Raw genomic sequence first — 18,051 nt, 5'->3', positions numbered from 1 at the left:
TTCCAGCCTAAACCACCAGTCATACTCCAGAGATTCAAGTTTAATTCAAGGGAGAGAGCCCCAGGCAAAACGACTGTGGTCTTTATCACCAAATTGAAACAGATATCGGAGTATTGCGATTTTGGAGTAACATTGAATGATACGTTTTAGGACAGATTAGTCTGCGGGGTGGGGAACAGGGAGATGGTTCAAATGAGATTATTTGCAGAGATCGATATAAATTTTAAACAAGCGTTGGAGATAGCACAGGCAATGGAAAGCACTAAGAAAGTGCACAGGAATTACAGAGAGTAATAAATGGCATCATTCATGAGTTAGGGCAGGAACTTGCAGTCAACAGTGATGGCAAAACTAAAGTAGCCACAGGCAGGAAAGGAGTTCAGCCACAAATAAGCAAAGTTTGAAGAGGAATGTTACCGATGTGGAAGTAACCACTGCCCTGAATCTTGCAGGTATAAGGAGGCTGAGTGTTTCTTTTGTTATGGGGAGACCACTTAATTCATAGGTGCAGAGTTAAGACAAATCTACCAAGTAGTCAATTAAATAATGCGTCACTAATATACAATGGGCGGCACGGTGGCACAGTGGTTAACACTGCTGCCTCACAGCGCCAGGGACCCGGGTTCAATTCCAGCCTCGGGTGACTGTCTGTGTGAAGTTTGCACATTCTCCTCGTGTCTGCGTGGGTTTCCTCCGGGTGCTCCGGTTTCCTCCCACAGTCTGAAAGACATGCTGGTTAGGTGCATTGGCCATGCTAAATTCTCCCTCAGTGTATCCGAACAGGCGCCGGAGTGTGGCGACTAGGGGACTTTCACAGTAACTTCATTGCGGTGTTGATGTAAGTCTGCTTGTGACACTAATAAATAAACTTTAAGCAATGGGGAAGAGTATAGCACCAACTGTTTAATATATATGCGGGCGAGATAGCCACTATTACTGTAATGCTCTGGGTAAATGGGAAGCCTCTTAAGACAGCGGGTGGGTTCCTGATGCAGCCAACCCAACCACTGGGCCGACGGTGCTTAAACCCCGGAGCGCCTCACACGACAGGCGTGGGTGTTGCCGTGACAGATCGGTGATGGAGAGGGCACCTTGACGCAGAGGTGCCTTCAGAGAGGCAAGCTGAAAACAGGAATTCAGAGTGGCCTGCACTGAGCCACCTCTTGTCCTGTACATCAGACATTGTCCTGGTGGCAAAAATGCCTCAGAAGCTGCCCCGAAGCAGCTTCCTCCTATTTTCTCAGTGCCTTCCACCTTCCGACTTGTCAGCCCGGGGCCAGGGAAATCTTGGCCCTTTCCTTGGAGCCTCACTAGCTTGATGGGTCCTTCACACAATACTTCTCCACATCCACACTTGGTTTAAAGATGATTTTCCTCGCTGCCAGGAAATGACTTGAGGCCACATCAAGAGGCGTCCAGCTGTATTCCAGATGTACAACATTGCAAGGCACTACATCACACAGTGGCAAGCCAGGGGGTTCTCCCTCTGTGGTCGCCCACACTTTAAAACAGAGCCAGATTGCAAGGGGAAGGAGGTGCTGACTTAGGCCAAGGATCTTTCCCAAAGGGGATGGGAGAGAGAAGAGGAGAAAAATACTATGGGTTAGCCGAGCAAAACACTAATATACCTTCTAAGAATTGTTTCATAAATGGTGGAACCAGAGGCGGCTAAACCAGTGAGGGGATGGTAAAGAACCTCCGTGTGGATAATTAATCAATACTTCATCAATAACCGTTCTGGGCGGCACGGTGGGACAGCAGTTAGCACTGCTGCCTCACAGCGCCTGGGACCCGGGTTCAATTCCCAGCTTGGATCCATTCAGTCCAAAGATGTGCGGGTTAGGTTGATTGGCCAGGTTAAAAATTGCCCCTTCGAGTCCTGGGATGTGTAGGTTAGAGGGATTAGCGGGTAAATATGTGGGGGTAGGGCCTGGGTGGGATTGTGGTCGGTGCAGACTCGATGGGCCGAATAGCCTCCTTCTGCACTGTAGGGTTTCTATGATTCTATGGATCACTGTCTGTGTGGAGTTTGCATGTTCTCCCCTTTTCTGCTTGGGTTTCCTCCGGGTGCACCGGCTTCCTCCCACAGTCCGAAAGGGGTGCTGGGCTAAATTCTCCCTCAGTGTAACTGAACAGGCACCGGAGTGTGGCGACTAGGGGATTTTCACAGTAACTTCATTGCAGTGTTGATGTAAGTCTACTTGTGACACTAATAAATAAACTTTAAAAACTGAAAATGTGTCTTTCATAGATCTATTGCTGAAAGAAGAGGAGACAGGCTGTCAAAGTTTTTCATCTTGCATTCATCAGGACAGACCCAGGAATACCAAACTTCAAACTGAGCAACAACTTGAGATTTCGCTCTACTGTTTTCAGCAATATTTAAATTCAGTGGTATCAACCGACCACTTCATAGATTTCCAAAAAATATTTCATTTCCTACAATTAAGAAAACAAGACTGGCTTTTGTGATCTGCTAGCCCTCATCAAGCACAGTCTAGCTTACTGCCATTTACAGCTACACACCCCAGCTCTGTCTAATCGCGTTGCTGTTGAATGGGAGCAGAGGGTTCGAATCAGGGATATGACCCTTGTCTTGAATGACTTGAGAGAGCTCAGTTACTGCACAAGGTGACAGTCTACATCACACTTGAAAGCTACTCCAAGTCATAGGTCACCTGAATGTTTCTTTTGGTTCCCTTCCCAGTTCCTTAAAAACTCCAACATCTGTGTCACTGCGTTTCCTTCTTTCAGTACTGATATACCCGACTTTACATGTTGCTCTGTTTGCAATGCTACGTATTATCCATCAGTTTAGGTGCTATGTGTCCAAACGCATCTGAGCGACTCCCCTCTCCAAACATTCAGCTATTCCACATATTTCCACATCAACTGTGTTTACAATCCACCTCGAAAGAAGTTAGTTGGTCACTGCTATTTGTGTAGCATCGAGAAGCAGATAGTCTTGTTAGTAATGGAGTTTTAACACAAGTCACATGATGAGTGCCATTTTTTCTTTCCCCCTGAAGACTGCCTCAACCATGCATCTAAAAGAAATTTGATGCTATCCTGAAACTTCAAGAAACAATCCTCCTCCACCCAGTCTCCCTCTCCCTTGAAGCAGGGAAACCGTGAATCATAGAACACCTACAGTGCAGAAGGAGGCCATTCGGCCCATCGAGTCGGCATCAAACACAATCCCACCCAGGCCCTATCCCCATAACCCAATGCATTTACGCTAGCTAGCCCCCCTGATACTAAGGGGCAATTTAGCATTGGCCAATCCACCTAACCCACACATCTTTGGACTGTGGGAGGAAACTGGAGCACCTGGAGGAAACCCATGCAAACACGGGAAGAATGTGCAGACTCCGCATCAACAGTGACCCAAGCCGGGAATTGAACCTGGGTCCCTGGCACTGTGAGGCAGCCATGCTAATCACTGTGCCGCCCACTATGAATGGGATTTACAGTCAATGAAAACAGCAATCTTTCTACTTTGTTTCTCAAGGCCCTCACACGGACAACTGAGATGGGCCAAATGGTGTCCAGCTTGAAGGTGAGTGGCAAAAAACTAGAGGCGACATGAAGAATTAAAACAACAAACCATGGTAATCTAACAGGCATTGCGGAAAGGGTGGAAGCAGTTTTAATAGTGGCTTTCAGAAGGAAACTGTGTAAATACATTAAGGGAAAAATTACAGGGGGAAAAAATGACAAAGTTATTAAGTTTAAAGTTTTTAAAGTTAAAGGTTTTAAGTTTTTTAATTAGTGTCACAAGTACGCTTACACTGCAATGAAGTTACTGTGAAGATCCCCTAGTCGCCACACTCCTATTCAGGTACACTGAGGGAGAACTTAGCATGGCCAATGCACATCTTTCGAACTGTTGGAGGAAACCGGAGCACCCGGAGGAAACCCACGCAGACTTGGGGAGAACCTGCAGACTCCGCACAGACAGTGACCCAAGACTGGAATTGAACCCGGGACCCTGGTGCTGTGCCGCCATGCCGCCCATATGATGAAAGTGCAGGGGAGTGGCACTAATTGGGTGTAGGTGGTGCATTACAGAGTCTGAGTTGCTGTGGCAACATGCACTTGAACATGAATGTTTTCGTCTGGAGCTATAGGTGGTGATGGTAGAGGCTCCAACATTCTTTCCATCACATGGCTGATCAGGGAAGTGTCCCACTCCGACTGCCTGCCACTGCTGCGCTTTGGAAAGTTTTACAGATCGATTCTCTGCTCTGGCTGGCCACATTATGAACACATCTTCCCTGACCATCAGATCCTGGGATGAGACTCGAACCTGGAGATTCTGGTTGTGAGGCAGTGATGCTACCCACAGCACCGCCAAGATTTGGGTAGCTCGACCAAAAAGCCTGCATTAACACAATGTACTGGAATGGCCTCCCTGTGTGCCATATCATTCCATGGGGTTATGGGGATAGGGCCTGGGTGGGATTGTGGTCAGTGCAGACACGGTAGCACAGTGGTTAGCACTGCTGCGTCACAGCTCCAGGGACCTGGGTTCGATTCCCGGGTTGGGTCACTGTCTGTGTGGAGTTTGCACATTCTCCTCGTGTCTGCATGGGTTTCCTCCGGGTGCTCCGGTTTCCTCCCACAGTCCAAAGATGTGCGGGTTAGGTTGATTGCCCATGCTAAAATTGCCCCTTAGTGTCCTGAGATGCGTAGGTTAGAGGGATTAGTGGGTAAATATGTAGGAATATGGGGGTAGGGCCTGGGTGGGATTGTGGTCGGTGCAGACTCGATGGGCCGAATGGCCTCTTTCTGTACTGTAGGGTTTCTATGATTTTATGATGGGCCGAATGGCCTCCTTCTGCACTGTAGGATTCTATGATTCTATGCTAATTCTCTGATCTTCAAATCCATGTGTACCAATGCCACTCTTTCCCTTTCCGATATTCAATTTCCATAAATAAAGCTTATGAGGTGAACCCTCATTAAATATGCAAATGATGCTTTGTGACAGGGGGGTGGGGTTGGGCGGCCCGTGTAACACCCACTTTTGGGGACGGAGGGAAAAGGAGGTGAAACTAAGTACTTAAACAGGACAATTTGGCTGTCAGTTGTGGAAACTCTTCAAATTCATAACTCAAGACCAATTTAGTAAAATTTACAAATCTGTAAGTTAAGGTTAGCCAGAGTTTTGTTAAACACAAGTTATTTTCTCAGAAATCATAGAACCTGTACAATGCAGGAGACCGCCATTCTACCCATCTAGACTGTACCGACTCTCTGACAGAGCATCACACTCAGGCCCACTCCCCCCAACCCTGTAGCCCCACGCATTTACCCCGCTAATCCCCCTAACCTGCACATCTTGGAATACTAAAGGGCAATTTAGCATGGCCAATCCAGCTAACCTGCACATCTTTGGAGTGTGGGGAGAAACTGGAGCACTTGGAGGAAACTGATGCAGACACGGGGAGAACGTGCAGACTCCATACACAGACAGTCACCTGAGGCCGGAATTGAACCCGGGTCCCTGGCGCTGTGAGACAGCAGTGCCAACCACTGTGCTACCAGTACTAGAATCCAGTAGCATATTCTACTAAATAATATGATAATGGAAAAAAGTACTGTACATGGATTTTCAGAAAGTGCCAATAAAATATATTACAAGAGGTTTTTTTCAAATCAGATAACGTTAGGCATATGGTTTGGACAAACAGGCATGTGTTTTTATAGCACCTTTTGTCATCTCAGGATCTTCCAAAGCACTTCTCAAACAATGAAACCGGGTTTAATAAAAAAGGGTAGAAGAGACAAGAATAAAGGAATTAACTTATCCAAACAATACTATGATAGTGGGCACTCCATTAGAAAAAGGGATATTAAAGTCAGAGTGAATATTGTACATTCACAAGGCTATTGAGATGCTGAGACTATTTCCTCAGTTCCCCACACTGAGCAGCATCAACCACAGTTTTACCCAATCACTCAGTCTGTCTATGTCACTTCGCAACTTCCCATTCCTACCCACACGTCTCAGACCGTCCCCTTCCAAATATTCACTTATTTTGCACCGTCCTTTGACTCTCATCAGCCTCAAAGTTTGAGGGAGGTTTTTGGTGAAACAATCGGTTCATGTCACAATGGAACACTGCGGTTAGTCTCCTGAATTACACCGTTATATAATTAAATACAACACACCATTCAACACAAAACAGAATGGTGATATCCCGGCACCCAGGAGGCCACCTGGGAAAGAAACATTAAAGCAAAAGAAAAAAGGATTATGATTTAATTTTCTCCCAGAAAGATGGAGAGTTAGACATACAAACATTCGGAACAGGAGTAGGCCACTCAGCCCCTCGAGCTTGCTCCACCATTCAATAGGATCATGGCTGAACTGATTGTAACCTCAACCTCACATTCCTGTCTTCCCCCAATAACCTTTCGCCACTTTGCCTATCAAGAATCTATCTAGCCCTGTCTTAAAAATATTCAAAGATTCTGTTTCCACTGTCTTTTGAGGAAGAACGTTCCAGAGATTCTCAACCCTCTGGGAGAAATAATTTCTCCTCATCTCCATTTTAAATGAGCGACCCCTTATTTTTAACACAGTGACCCCTAATTCTAGATTGTCTGACAAGAGGAAACATCCTCTCCATATCCACCCTGTCATCCTGAAAGCTTTCGATTAAGTATTCATAATTTCTACAGTAAGAAAATCCAGACGATTATGCATAGTCCAGAGCATGTTTGCATTTCAGTTACGAACAAAAAGTAGCTTTTTTAGAGCTTTTGCTTTCCTCCAACTTTCTTCTCATTGGTCTATCGGCCCATTTGACCATAACTCTCCTTACGCATTGGGAATTGAGAGAGTGATTTCACAAAGTGGTGTATCCCGACACCAGTCAACATGACATCCACAGATATGCTCCATGTTGCTGTCTATTGTCAAAATATATCTGCTGCTTTCCACTCATTGTGTTGTACACTGTCCGTCTCTCTTGCCCCATCACTGATGATCGCGTTTTCAGTTGTCTTGTCAGGGTGCTCTGGGATCTACATTGCTGCACCAGAGAATCTTTGCAGTGCAGAAGGAGGGCATTCGGCCCATCAAGTCTACACTTGCTCTCTGAAAGAACACTTTCCTTCCTTACCCTCATAAGCAGACACATTCTCTCTTTTCAGATAGCAATCCAATTCGAATCCAACTTGATCAAACCTGCCTCCACCACCCTCTCAGGAAGTTCATTCCAGATTCCAACCACCCTCTGGTGAAGCTTTTTTTCCCCTCACATCACTTTTACTCCTTTTGCCCATTATTTTGATTCAGTGCCCTCCAGTATTTCTTGATTGGGAACAGTTTCTCATGATGCAATCTGCCCATATCCCTCAGGATTTTGAATACCTCGACCAAGTCTCCCCTCAGGCTTATTTTTTCCAAGGAAAAAATCTCCGACCTCCAATCTTTTCAACATATTAAAAACTCTCTCAAAGTTCTGTAGTTTCAATCATTCCATCCTAAATTCTGCACTTGGCTCCTCCCTCTGAGACTGGGCCCTGAACTTCCTAACCCACAGACCACAATCAGTAAGGATAGGCAACAACACATCCTCCACGATCATCCTCAACACCGGTGTCCCACAAGGCTGTGTTCTCAGCCCCCTACTATACTCCTTATACACCTATGACTGTGCGGCCAAATTCCCCTCCAACTTGATTTTCAAGTTTGTTGATGACACCACCGTAGTGGGTCGTATCTCAAACAATGACGAGACAGAGAACAGGAATGAGATAGAGAATCTGGTGAACTGGTGAGATAACAATAATCTCTCCCTCAATGTCAACAAAATGAAGGAGATAGTCATCGACTTCAGGAAGCGTAGAGGAGAACATGCCCCTGTCTGCATCAATGGGGACACAAGTAGAAATGATCGAGAGCTTCAAGTTTTTAGGTGTCCAGATCAGCAAAAACCTGTCCTGGTCCCTCCATGCCAACACTATAGTTAAGAAAGCCCACCAACACCTCTACTTTCTCAAAACACTAAGGAAATTTGGCACGTCCGCTACGACTCTCACCAACCTTTACAGATGCACCACAGAAAGCACCCTTTCTGGTTGTATCACAGCTTGGTATGGCTCCTGCTCTGTCTAAGACCGCAAGAAACTACAAAGGGTCATGTGAGGAGACTGAGAGGGGACATGATTGAGGTGGATAAGATGATGAGGGGCACGGGCAGAATGAATAGGAAGTAGCTGTTCCCCTTGGTTGAGGGACCGATCATGAGGGGGCATAGATTTAGGGTGAGAGGCAGGAGATTTGAGAAAGAAAATTCATTCAGAGGGTGGCGGGAATCGGGAATGGCCTGCCTGGGAGGGTAGTGGAGGCCAGAAAGCTTTAAAAGGTATTTGGATGAGCACTTGAAACATCACAACATTCAAGGGTATGGGACAAGTGCAGGAAAATGGGATTAGTGCAATTTTAGTGGTAGATATTGCTGGTGCAACTGGAGGGCCGAAGGGTCTTTTCTGCACTATGAGACTCTATAACTCGATGACATGTGACAGCAGCAGATTAAAGGTGTGCCCCAATTCTGGTAGTGTACTGTGGGTATGTAAGCTCCATTAAACATTGTATGAAGAATTTTATGATTGGTTTCAAAAAAAATAAATACTATTTCCTTAAATAAATTACAGCAGGATTAAAAACATAGATCCCATTCAGTGGCTCTTGTGGAACTGTAAACATGTAGCTGCTTTCAACAAAAAGTTTCCATTTTCTGTTTTTATTTCAGATTTCCTGCATCTGCAGTATTTTGCTTTTATGCTACTATTTGGAAGAGGATTATGTTTAAGTCTATTTAGTGCCACAAGTAGGCTTACATTAACACTGCAGTAAAGTTACTGTGAAAATCCCCTCGTCGCCACACTCTGGCGCCTGTTTGGGCACACTGAGGGAGAATTTAGCATGGCCAATGCACCTAACCAGCACATCATAAATGGGTCTTTTTCTGATTGGCAGTCAGTGACTAGTGGGGTTCCGCAGGGATCTTTGCTAGGATCCCAACTGTTCACATTACATATTCATGATTTGGAAGAGGGATTTGCAAATTTGCAGATGATGCAAAGTTGAGTGGGAGGGTGAGCTGTGAGGAGGATGCCGAGATGCTTCAGTGTGATTTGGACAGGCTGAGTGTGTGGGTATCTGCATGGCAGATGCAGCATGATGTGGATGAATGTGAGGTTATCTACTTTGGTAGCAATAACAGGAAGACAAGATTATTACTTGAATGGGTGCAAATTGACAGAGGTGGATACTCAGCGAAACCTTGGTGTCCTTGTGCATCAGTCACTGAGACTGAGTGAGCAGGTACAGCAGGCAGTAAAGGCGGCAAATGGTATGTTGGCCCTTGGTATGGGGCACCCCTTCATAGCGAGAGGATTTGAGTATAGGGATAGGGATGTGTTCCTACAATTGTACAGGGCGTTGGTGAGGTCACACCTGGAGTATTGTGTGCAGTTTTGGTGTCCTTATCTGAGGAAGGATGTCCTTGCTATAGAGGGAGTGCAGCGAAGGTTTACCAGGCTGATTCCTGGGATGGCGGGTCTGTCATATGAGGACAGACTAAGTCGGTTAGGATTACATTTATTGAAGTTTAGCAGAGTGAAAGGGATCTCCTAGAAACTTATAAAATTCTAACAGGGTTAAGAAAGAATGTTCCCAATGATGAGGGAGCTCAGACCGAGGGATCATAGTTTGAGGATAAGGGGTAAACCTTTTAAGACAGAGGTGAGGAGAAATTTCTTCACCCAGAGGGTGGTGAATGTGTGGAATTCACTACCACAGAAAGTAGCTGAGGCCAAAACTTTGTCTGATTTCAAGAAGAAACTAGATATCGCTCGAAGAGCTTAAGGGATCAAGGGATATGGGGAGGAGGGGGGATCAGGATATTGAATTCGGTGATCAACCATAATCAAAATGAATGGCAGAGCAGGTCTGAAGGGCCGAATGGTCTCCTCCTGCTTTTAGTTTCTATGTCTTTTGGACTGTGGGAGGAAACTGGAGCACCCGGAGGAAACCCACGCAGACACGGGGAGAATGTGCAGACTCCGCACAGACAGTGACCCAAGCCGGGAATTGAACTCGAGTCCCTGGCGTTGTGAGGCAGCAGTGCTAACCACTGTGCCATCCAGGGAAAATTGCTATTGTAAAATAGATGTATTCAAGAATTTTAATGGGAAGGAAAAAGCAATGTTTGGGAACGGCTTAGAAAAAAGTGGAGATTTCCTCCTCCGCAACACACTCCACCCCATTCCATGAATGAAATATTAAAAGCAATGGCACGGTGGCACAGTAGTTAGCACTGCTGCCTCACAGTGCAAGAGACCCGGGTTCAATTCCCTTGGGTCATTGTCCATACGGAGCCTGCACATTCTCTCCATGTCTGCGTGGGTTTCCTCCGAGTGCTCCAGTTTCCTCCCACAGTCCGAAAGATGTGTTGGTTAGGTGCACTGGCCGTGTTAAATTCCCCCTCAGTGTGCCCAAACAGGCGCTGGAGTGTGGCGACTAGGGGATTTTCACAGTAACTTCAATGCAGTGTTAATGCAAGCCTACTTGTGACTAATAAATAAACTTTACTTCACTTAATTGCTAGGAACAGCCTTGCTGCAAACTAATTCAGTAAAAGGGAGACTAAATTATTGAGAAAAAATGTAGAAGTTAAATTACAAAAAAAAATACAGGAAGTGATAGCAGTCGGAGCAGGAACGGGTTGCCGGAGAAGAGTTTGCTTGAATTAAAACATGCCCACAAAGAAACTGGAAATCAAAAAATAAAATAAATCTAAGTTTTAAGTTTAGAATCAGGAGTGACACTATAAGGACTTGTTCCGTGGAGCAAGCAGGACAAATATTTGGTCACAGCCAAAGAGTAAGATGAAGATGTTGAGAAGCATGCTTGTGTTCAACAAGCCCCTTAGACATGACTAAACGGTGACACAGAAAGTGCACGCCAGACTCATTCGCAATTACTGACGTGCAGATCCCCTGTGGTGTTACTCAGTGACTGAGCAGACACATGGCCTGGTAACAGGAATATTATCAACCAGGATAAATCTGGGGGCTGCAAGAGGAAGCAAGTCATACTGTCAGGAAGTGTAGTGTGTGCAATAGTTTCAATATATAATTGATGAATATATATATTCCCAGACACAAGCACTGGGCTTGCCTGTGTAATCACTTTATTCTAACACTGTTCCTCTTCTTGTTTTTAATCTGTGCTCTTTCCTTCTGGTCTGCTTTTTCTGCATTTTTATTTTTAAATATATCTGCATATTCCCTATCTCCTCTGGTATATTAGAATCATAGAATCCCTACAGTGCAGAAGGAGGCCATTTGGCCCATCGAGCCCACACCCGACAACAATCCCATCCAAGCCCTATCCCCGTAACCTCACGTACCCTGTTGGTCCCTCTGACACTAGGGGTGGCACGGTGGCACAGTGGTTAGTACTGCTGCCTCACAGCGCCAGGGACCCAGGTTCAATTCCCAGCTCGGGTCACTGTCCGAACGGAGTTTGCACATTCTCCCTGTGTCTGCGTGGGTTTACTCTGGATGCTCAGGTTTCCTCCCGCACTCCAAAGATGTGCGTGTTAGATGGATTAGCCATGCTAAATTGCCCCTTAGTGTCGGGGCACTAGCTAGGATAAATGCATGGTGTTATGGGGAAAGGGCCTGGGTGGGATTGTGTTCGGTGCAGACTCGATGGGCCGAATGGTCTCATAGAAATCATAGAAATCATAGAAATCCTACAGTGCAGAAGGAGGCCATTCGGCCCATCAAGTCTGCACCGACCACAATCCCACCCAGGCCCTACCCCCACATATTTACCCGCTAATCCCTCTAACCTACGCATCTCAGGACTCTAAGGGGCAATTTTTAACCTGGCCAATCAACCTAACCCGCACATCTTTGGACTGTGGGAGGAAACCGGAACACCCGGAGGAAACCCACGCAGACACGAGGAGAATGTGCAAACTCCACACAGACAGTGACCCGAGCCGGGAATCGAACCTGGGACCCTGGAGCTGTGAAGCAGCAGTGCTAACCACTGTGCTACCGTGCCTTCTGCACTGTTGCATTCTATGATCGTGGGACACTAAGGGGCACTTTAGCACGGCCAAACAACCTAACCCGCACAATATAGTAAGTTCTGCATCTCCTCTTCCTTTTCTTCAGTGTGCTGTTTTTATTCTGGATTTTATTCCGTTCCCCCTCCGTTCTTAATTCTGATGAGGCCTAAGCCCCCAATGGTGTCTGGAAGGCAGAAAGGGATTGGGTCTCAATATTCCGGAGAGTGCTTCAAGGAAAGAATTCAAGTTCTGAGGTGGTGGAGTCAGAAGGCCACATTTTCGAGGATGGTAATCATTCAGAGGCCATGAGATTTGAGACAGGTTTGATGTGTCAGCTCTGACTCAGCTGTGGGTTCAAACATAGTTTCCAGCATTCTCTTTAAGAGTGGCAGAAGAATCATAGAATCCCCACGGTGCTGAAGGAGGCCACTCAGCCCATCGAGTCCGCACCAACCACAATCCCACCCAGGCCCCACCCCACAACCCCATGCATTTACCCTGCTAATCCCCCTGACACTAAGGGGCAATTTACCGTGGCCAATCAACCTAACCCGCACATTTTTGGAGTGCGGGAGGAAACCGGAGCACCCGGAGGAAACCCACGCAGACACGGGGAGCGCCACACAGACAGTCGCCCGAGGCTGGAATTGAACCCGGGCTCCTGGTGCTGTGAGGCGGCAGTGCTAAATTCAAGTTCAAGTTGAGCACACCAAGGCTTTTTCATCCAGTCCGTGGATGAAATCTGGAACTCACTGCCTGGAAGGGTTGGTAAAGGCAGGAACCCTCACAACATTTTAGTATTTAGATGAGCACTTGAAATGACAAAGCGTGCAAAGCTCCGGACCAAGTGCTGGAAAATGAGGTTCGAATAGATAGGTGTTTGATGGCCTCACACACACGAAGGGCCACTTTCTGTGCTGTAAAAGTTCTATGACACTCCAGCGCTGCACTGCTGGAGGTGCTGGATCTTGGATGAGCCTTTAAACCGAGATCCCATCTCTTCTTGGCAAGCATGTAAACCAAATCCCATGTGACTATATTGAAGAGGAGTGAGAGTGTTATCCCAGCTGCCCCGGCCAACATTCAGCCCTCAACCGATGTCACAAAAAAGAGATTACACCTGGTCATTGTCACATTGCTGTTTGTGGGAGCTTGCAAATTAGCTGCCACATTTCTGACATGACAACATCAAAAAATGCTTAATTCACTTTAAAACACATTGAGATGGCAGGTAGCCAAGTAAGACATTTTATAAATGCACATTTATCTTTTGAGAACAGGGATAGGAAGAGATCACAGGAGGAGAAAAAAGGTTAAAGTTTATTTATTAGTCTCACAAGTGAGGCTTACATTAACACTGCAATGAAGTTACTGTGAAAATCTCCTAATCGCCACACTCCGGCATCTGTTCGGGTACACGGAGGGAGAATTTATCATGGCCAATGCACCTAACCCGCACGTCTTTGGACTGTGGGAGGAAACCCACACAGACACGGGGAGAATGTACAGACTCCACACAGACAGTGACCCGAGGCCGGAATTAAACCCCCACTTGGGGATGTTATGAGTACAATAATGTCCGTGGAATTAGGATGAACGGCAAGAAACTGTAAACATAATCCGCCCTTTAACACTCATCGTTGCTCAGTTTAAATTCTAATCTTAACATAACAGTCTTATACTATTTTATTAAACTTGCCTGATCTGTAACACTGGATAGTTTGACTTTATTTTAAAACAAGGAATTTTGAATGACCAGCAGTGGACAGCACGTGGCACAGTGGTTAGCACTGCTGCCTCACAGCGCCAGGGACCCAGGTTCAATTCCGGCCTCGGGTCACCGTCTGTGTGGAGTCTGTACATTCTCCCCATGTCTGCGTGGGTTTTCTCCAGGTGCTCCGGTTTCCTCCCACAATCCAAAGGTGTGCAGGTTAGTGGATTGGCCATGATAAATAGCCCCTTAGTGTCCCAAGATGTGTAGGTTAGAGGGATTAGTTGGGTGAATATGTGGGGTTACGGGGATAGGGCCTGGGTATGATGCTCTATTGGAGAGTGGGTGCAGACTCAATGGGCCGAATGGTCTCTGTCTGCACTGTAGGGTGTCAATGAGACTGTAGTCAGGAAACAATGGGTGGGATTTTACGGCCTCGCTCGTCCTGAAGCTGTAAAATCCTGCCTGAGGTCAACGGACCTTCCCAGTGCCCGCCCCTCGCCCGCTCTGATTCCCGTGGTGGGCGGGACGGTAAAATTACGGCCATAAACTTTTCAGGCTTAACAAAATATCATTACATGAGGAGCACACGATAAATTTACACAGTGAACCATTGAAACTCAAACATAGAAATCGTGCAGCAAATGGAAGCTGTATTCCTGCAATCTAATGTTCCTGAAAACAGATCTGTGGTTGGATATCACTGGTCTCAACATAGTACAAATGAAAGTAAATGATATAATTCAAAAAGGCCTTGGCTCTTACCGTTTTGTCCCGGAGTCTCTCTCCTTGGATAAGAAAGTCATCACAGCCACTTTCATCCAGGTGGACTTTGAAAACAGTGACACAGCTGAGACCACCTCCTCCCAGTGGCACCCAACCTCCACTCGAGTCATCGCGGGTCATCACCACGGCTCGCACACGTGCAAAGTAACTATCACTGCAAAAACAAGGCAGCGAATTAGACTTCTCTCTTCTCGGAAGAGATTAAATTTCTTGCCGTGGCCCACATTTTCTCCCCATTTTATAGGAATTAGGAGCAGGAGTCGGCAAATTCTGCCCTTCGAGCCTGCTCCGCCATTCAATCAGATCATGGCTGATGTCTCCCTGGTCTCAAATGATGTACAAACCAACCATGGGGGGTGGAGGGGGAGGTGACTCAATCCTAAGCCTCCAACAACATGGCTGCACTCGATTGGCTCAGAAGTCACAGAGTCAATGAGTTTTACAGCACAGTAAAAGGCCCTTTGGCGTATCTTTTCAAGATGGTGATGGAGTCTGGCAACTTCTTGCAAGTTGTCCCCAGCATATCCTCTAATTCTATCTTCTACTCTCGTTCTAAGCTTTTAATGTCTTTCTGTACACCCTCGCTTTAACTGTAACACTATATTTTGCACCCTCTCCTTTCCTTCTCCCCTATGTATTCTATGAACAGTCAGTATACTGTGCAAGAAACATTACTTTTCACTGTATGTCAATAAATCAAATCAAATGAAAACATCTGGAATTAAGAATCTACTGATGACCATGAAACGAGTGTCAATTGTCAGAACCCATCTGGTTCACTAACGTCCTTTAGGGAAGGAAATCTTCCATCCTTACCCGGTCTGGCCTACATGTGACTCCAGAGCCACAGCAATGTGGTTGACTCTCAACTGCGTCCAAGGGCAACTAGGGATGGGCAATAAATGCTGGCCAGCCAGCGATGCCCATGTCCCATGAATTAATTTTAAAAATGTGATAATAATAAGTCAAATCGTGTCGGAGCCAGCAATCAAACACTTATCTTTTCTAATTGCTGTCAACTGCCTTCCTTATCCAGCCCGTCCCCAACATGGGGAACATGGCAGCAAGAGGAAAACCACATCTCCAAATACGAGGGGGTACAAGTTGCAAAAATAACAAACATACATGATCAAATGGACAGTGTTACTAATGGAGTTCAATTTCATGGATACAGAGCATACAGCAACAATATAGGATTATTATGATCCAAAGATGTGCAGGTTAGATGGATTGGTCATGCTAAATTGCCCCTTGGATAAGGTGTTCTTTGGATAGTCGATGGAGACTCAATGGGCCGAATGGCCTCCTACTGCACACTGGACATCCTATGGTTCTATGATAATGGGATACTCCTGGTCTTTTCTTTAAGTTTAGCAAGCGGTTTAATAGTTTAGTGGGTCAGATTTCAAACAACGACGAGATGTAGTCCAGAAACGAGATAATGGGTCTGGTGAACTGGTGCGAAAACAATAATCCCTCCCTCAATGTCAACAAAATGAAGGAGATTGTCATCGACTTCAGGAAGCGTAGGGGAGAACATGCCCCTGTCTACATCAATTGGGATAAAGTAGAAATGGTCGATAGCTTCAATCTTTTAGGTGTCCAGATCAGCAAAAACCTGTCCCGGTCCCCCCATGCCAACACTATAGTTAAGAAAGCCCACCAACGCCTCTACTTTCTCAAAAAACTAAGGAAATTTGGCACGTCCGCTACGACTCTCACCAACTTCTACAGATGCACCATAGAAGGCATTCTTTCTGGTTGTATCACAGCTTGGTATGGCTCCTGCTCTGTCCAAGAATGCAAGAAACTACATATGGTCGTGTAAGGAGACTGAGAGAGGATATGATTGAGGTGGATAAGATTATGAGGGGCATGGACAGAATGAATAGGAAGCAGCTGTTTCCCTTGGTTGAGGGGTCGATCACAAGGGGGCATAGTCTTAGGGTGAAGGCAGGAGATTCGGGGGGATTTAAGAAAAGAAAATCACTCAGAGGATGGTGGGAATCGGGGATGGCCTGCCTGGGAGGGTAGTGAAGGCCAGAAACCTTTAAAAGGTATTTGGATGAGCACTTGAAACATCACAACATTTAAGGATATGGGACGAGTGCAGAAAGCAGTTTCAAAGCAGTTTCTTTGAGCAAGGACTTGAACTCAAAATGCTTGACACTCATCCAGGTCTGAGCAGCCCATTTGATTGGCACCCGCACCATCTCAAGCATTAATTTCCTCCCCCTCTGACACACAGTGTGCCCAATCGAGAAGATGCACTGCAGCAACTTGCAAAGGCTCCTTCGACACCACCTTCCAAACTCCTGGGCCGGAAGTTTGTCGCCTTGCTCGCCACGGAATCAGGGCGAGAGAGGCTCGCAGAATGGAAATCTCCCATTGGCCTCGGGCGGGATTTTATGATCTCACCCGAGCGTGGTCGTAAAATCCAGCCCCTCATCTCTACTACCTAGAAGGACAAGAGGTGGAGATGCTGGTGTTGGACTAGGGTGGGCACAGTAAGAAACCTCACAACCCCAGGTTAAAGTCCAACAGGTTTATTTGGAACTCCCAGCTTCTGTCGTGACACTACGCACTTCTTTCAGAAACTAAGCACCCATGGACCAGTTGAACCAGGAACACTCCTCATCACAATGGACGTCTCGGCACTCTAAACCAGCATCCCTCACAACAGGAGCATTGCTGCAACAGCCTCAGTACTCAACGTCAATCCAAATAAACCAGTTGGGCTTTCACCTGGTGTAGAAGGACAAGGGCAGCAGATGCATGGGAACACCATCAGCTGGAAGTTCCTCCGGGCGACACACCGTCCCGACTTGGAAATATGTCACCCCTCCTTCACCATTACCGGGGCAAAATCCTGGAACTCCCTCCCTAACAGCACTGTGGAGGTATCTATGGACTGTAGCAGTTCAAGGCGGCTCACCACCACCTTCTCACGGGCAATTAGGGATAGGCACTGAACCTTGCCAGCGACACCCATATCCCATTCATGAAGAACAAAAACTTGGAAAAAGGTGAATTAATACATGTGAGATGAGTTGGGAAAGAGATTTTTTTTATTTATATGGTATCTTTGCAGGACTTATCAACACATTTTACAGTCAACAAATTAATTTGGTTATTATTGTAATGTAGGAAGCCAATTTGTGCACATCAGCTTCCTAGAAATGAGATGATGCGCAGATCATAGTTCAGGGATTACTATTGGGCAGTAAATTCCTGCTCTTCTTCGAGTTGTGCCGAGGGACTTCCCAAGGGGGAAGATGGGGCTTCAGTCGCAATATGACACAGCAGAGCGGAAATGGAAAATCCAAAATCTATTGCTTGGCCCCGAGCTGGATAAAACTGCTTTTGAATTATTGAACTGATAGTTAAATTCGATCGACTCCATCGCAAGCAAAAGAGCAAGAGCATCATTTTACCACAGTAACCAAT

At 46.2% G+C, this 18,051-nt stretch overlaps 1 protein-coding gene across 2 annotated transcripts in view; it reads right to left on the bottom strand.

The window, feature by feature from the left end:
• LOC144487897 (sprouty-related, EVH1 domain-containing protein 1-like) overlaps positions 1–18,051 on the bottom strand; it is a 98,078-nt gene that overhangs the window by 56,531 nt on the left and 23,496 nt on the right. For both annotated transcript variants that reach the window (XM_078205948.1, XM_078205949.1), the window contains exon 2: positions 14,584–14,758. In XM_078205948.1, coding sequence (XP_078062074.1) covers positions 14,584–14,724 — 141 coding nt within the window. In that variant the 5' untranslated portion in view covers positions 14,725–14,758. The remainder of the gene's footprint in view (positions 1–14,583; positions 14,759–18,051) is intronic.

Source organism: Mustelus asterias, unplaced genomic scaffold (assembly GCF_964213995.1).
Source record: "Mustelus asterias unplaced genomic scaffold, sMusAst1.hap1.1 HAP1_SCAFFOLD_1110, whole genome shotgun sequence".
NCBI classification, from domain to species: domain Eukaryota; kingdom Metazoa; phylum Chordata; class Chondrichthyes; order Carcharhiniformes; family Triakidae; genus Mustelus; species Mustelus asterias.
The sequence above is the reverse complement of the archived record's forward strand: the minus strand, read 5'-3'. Positions and strand labels throughout refer to the sequence as shown.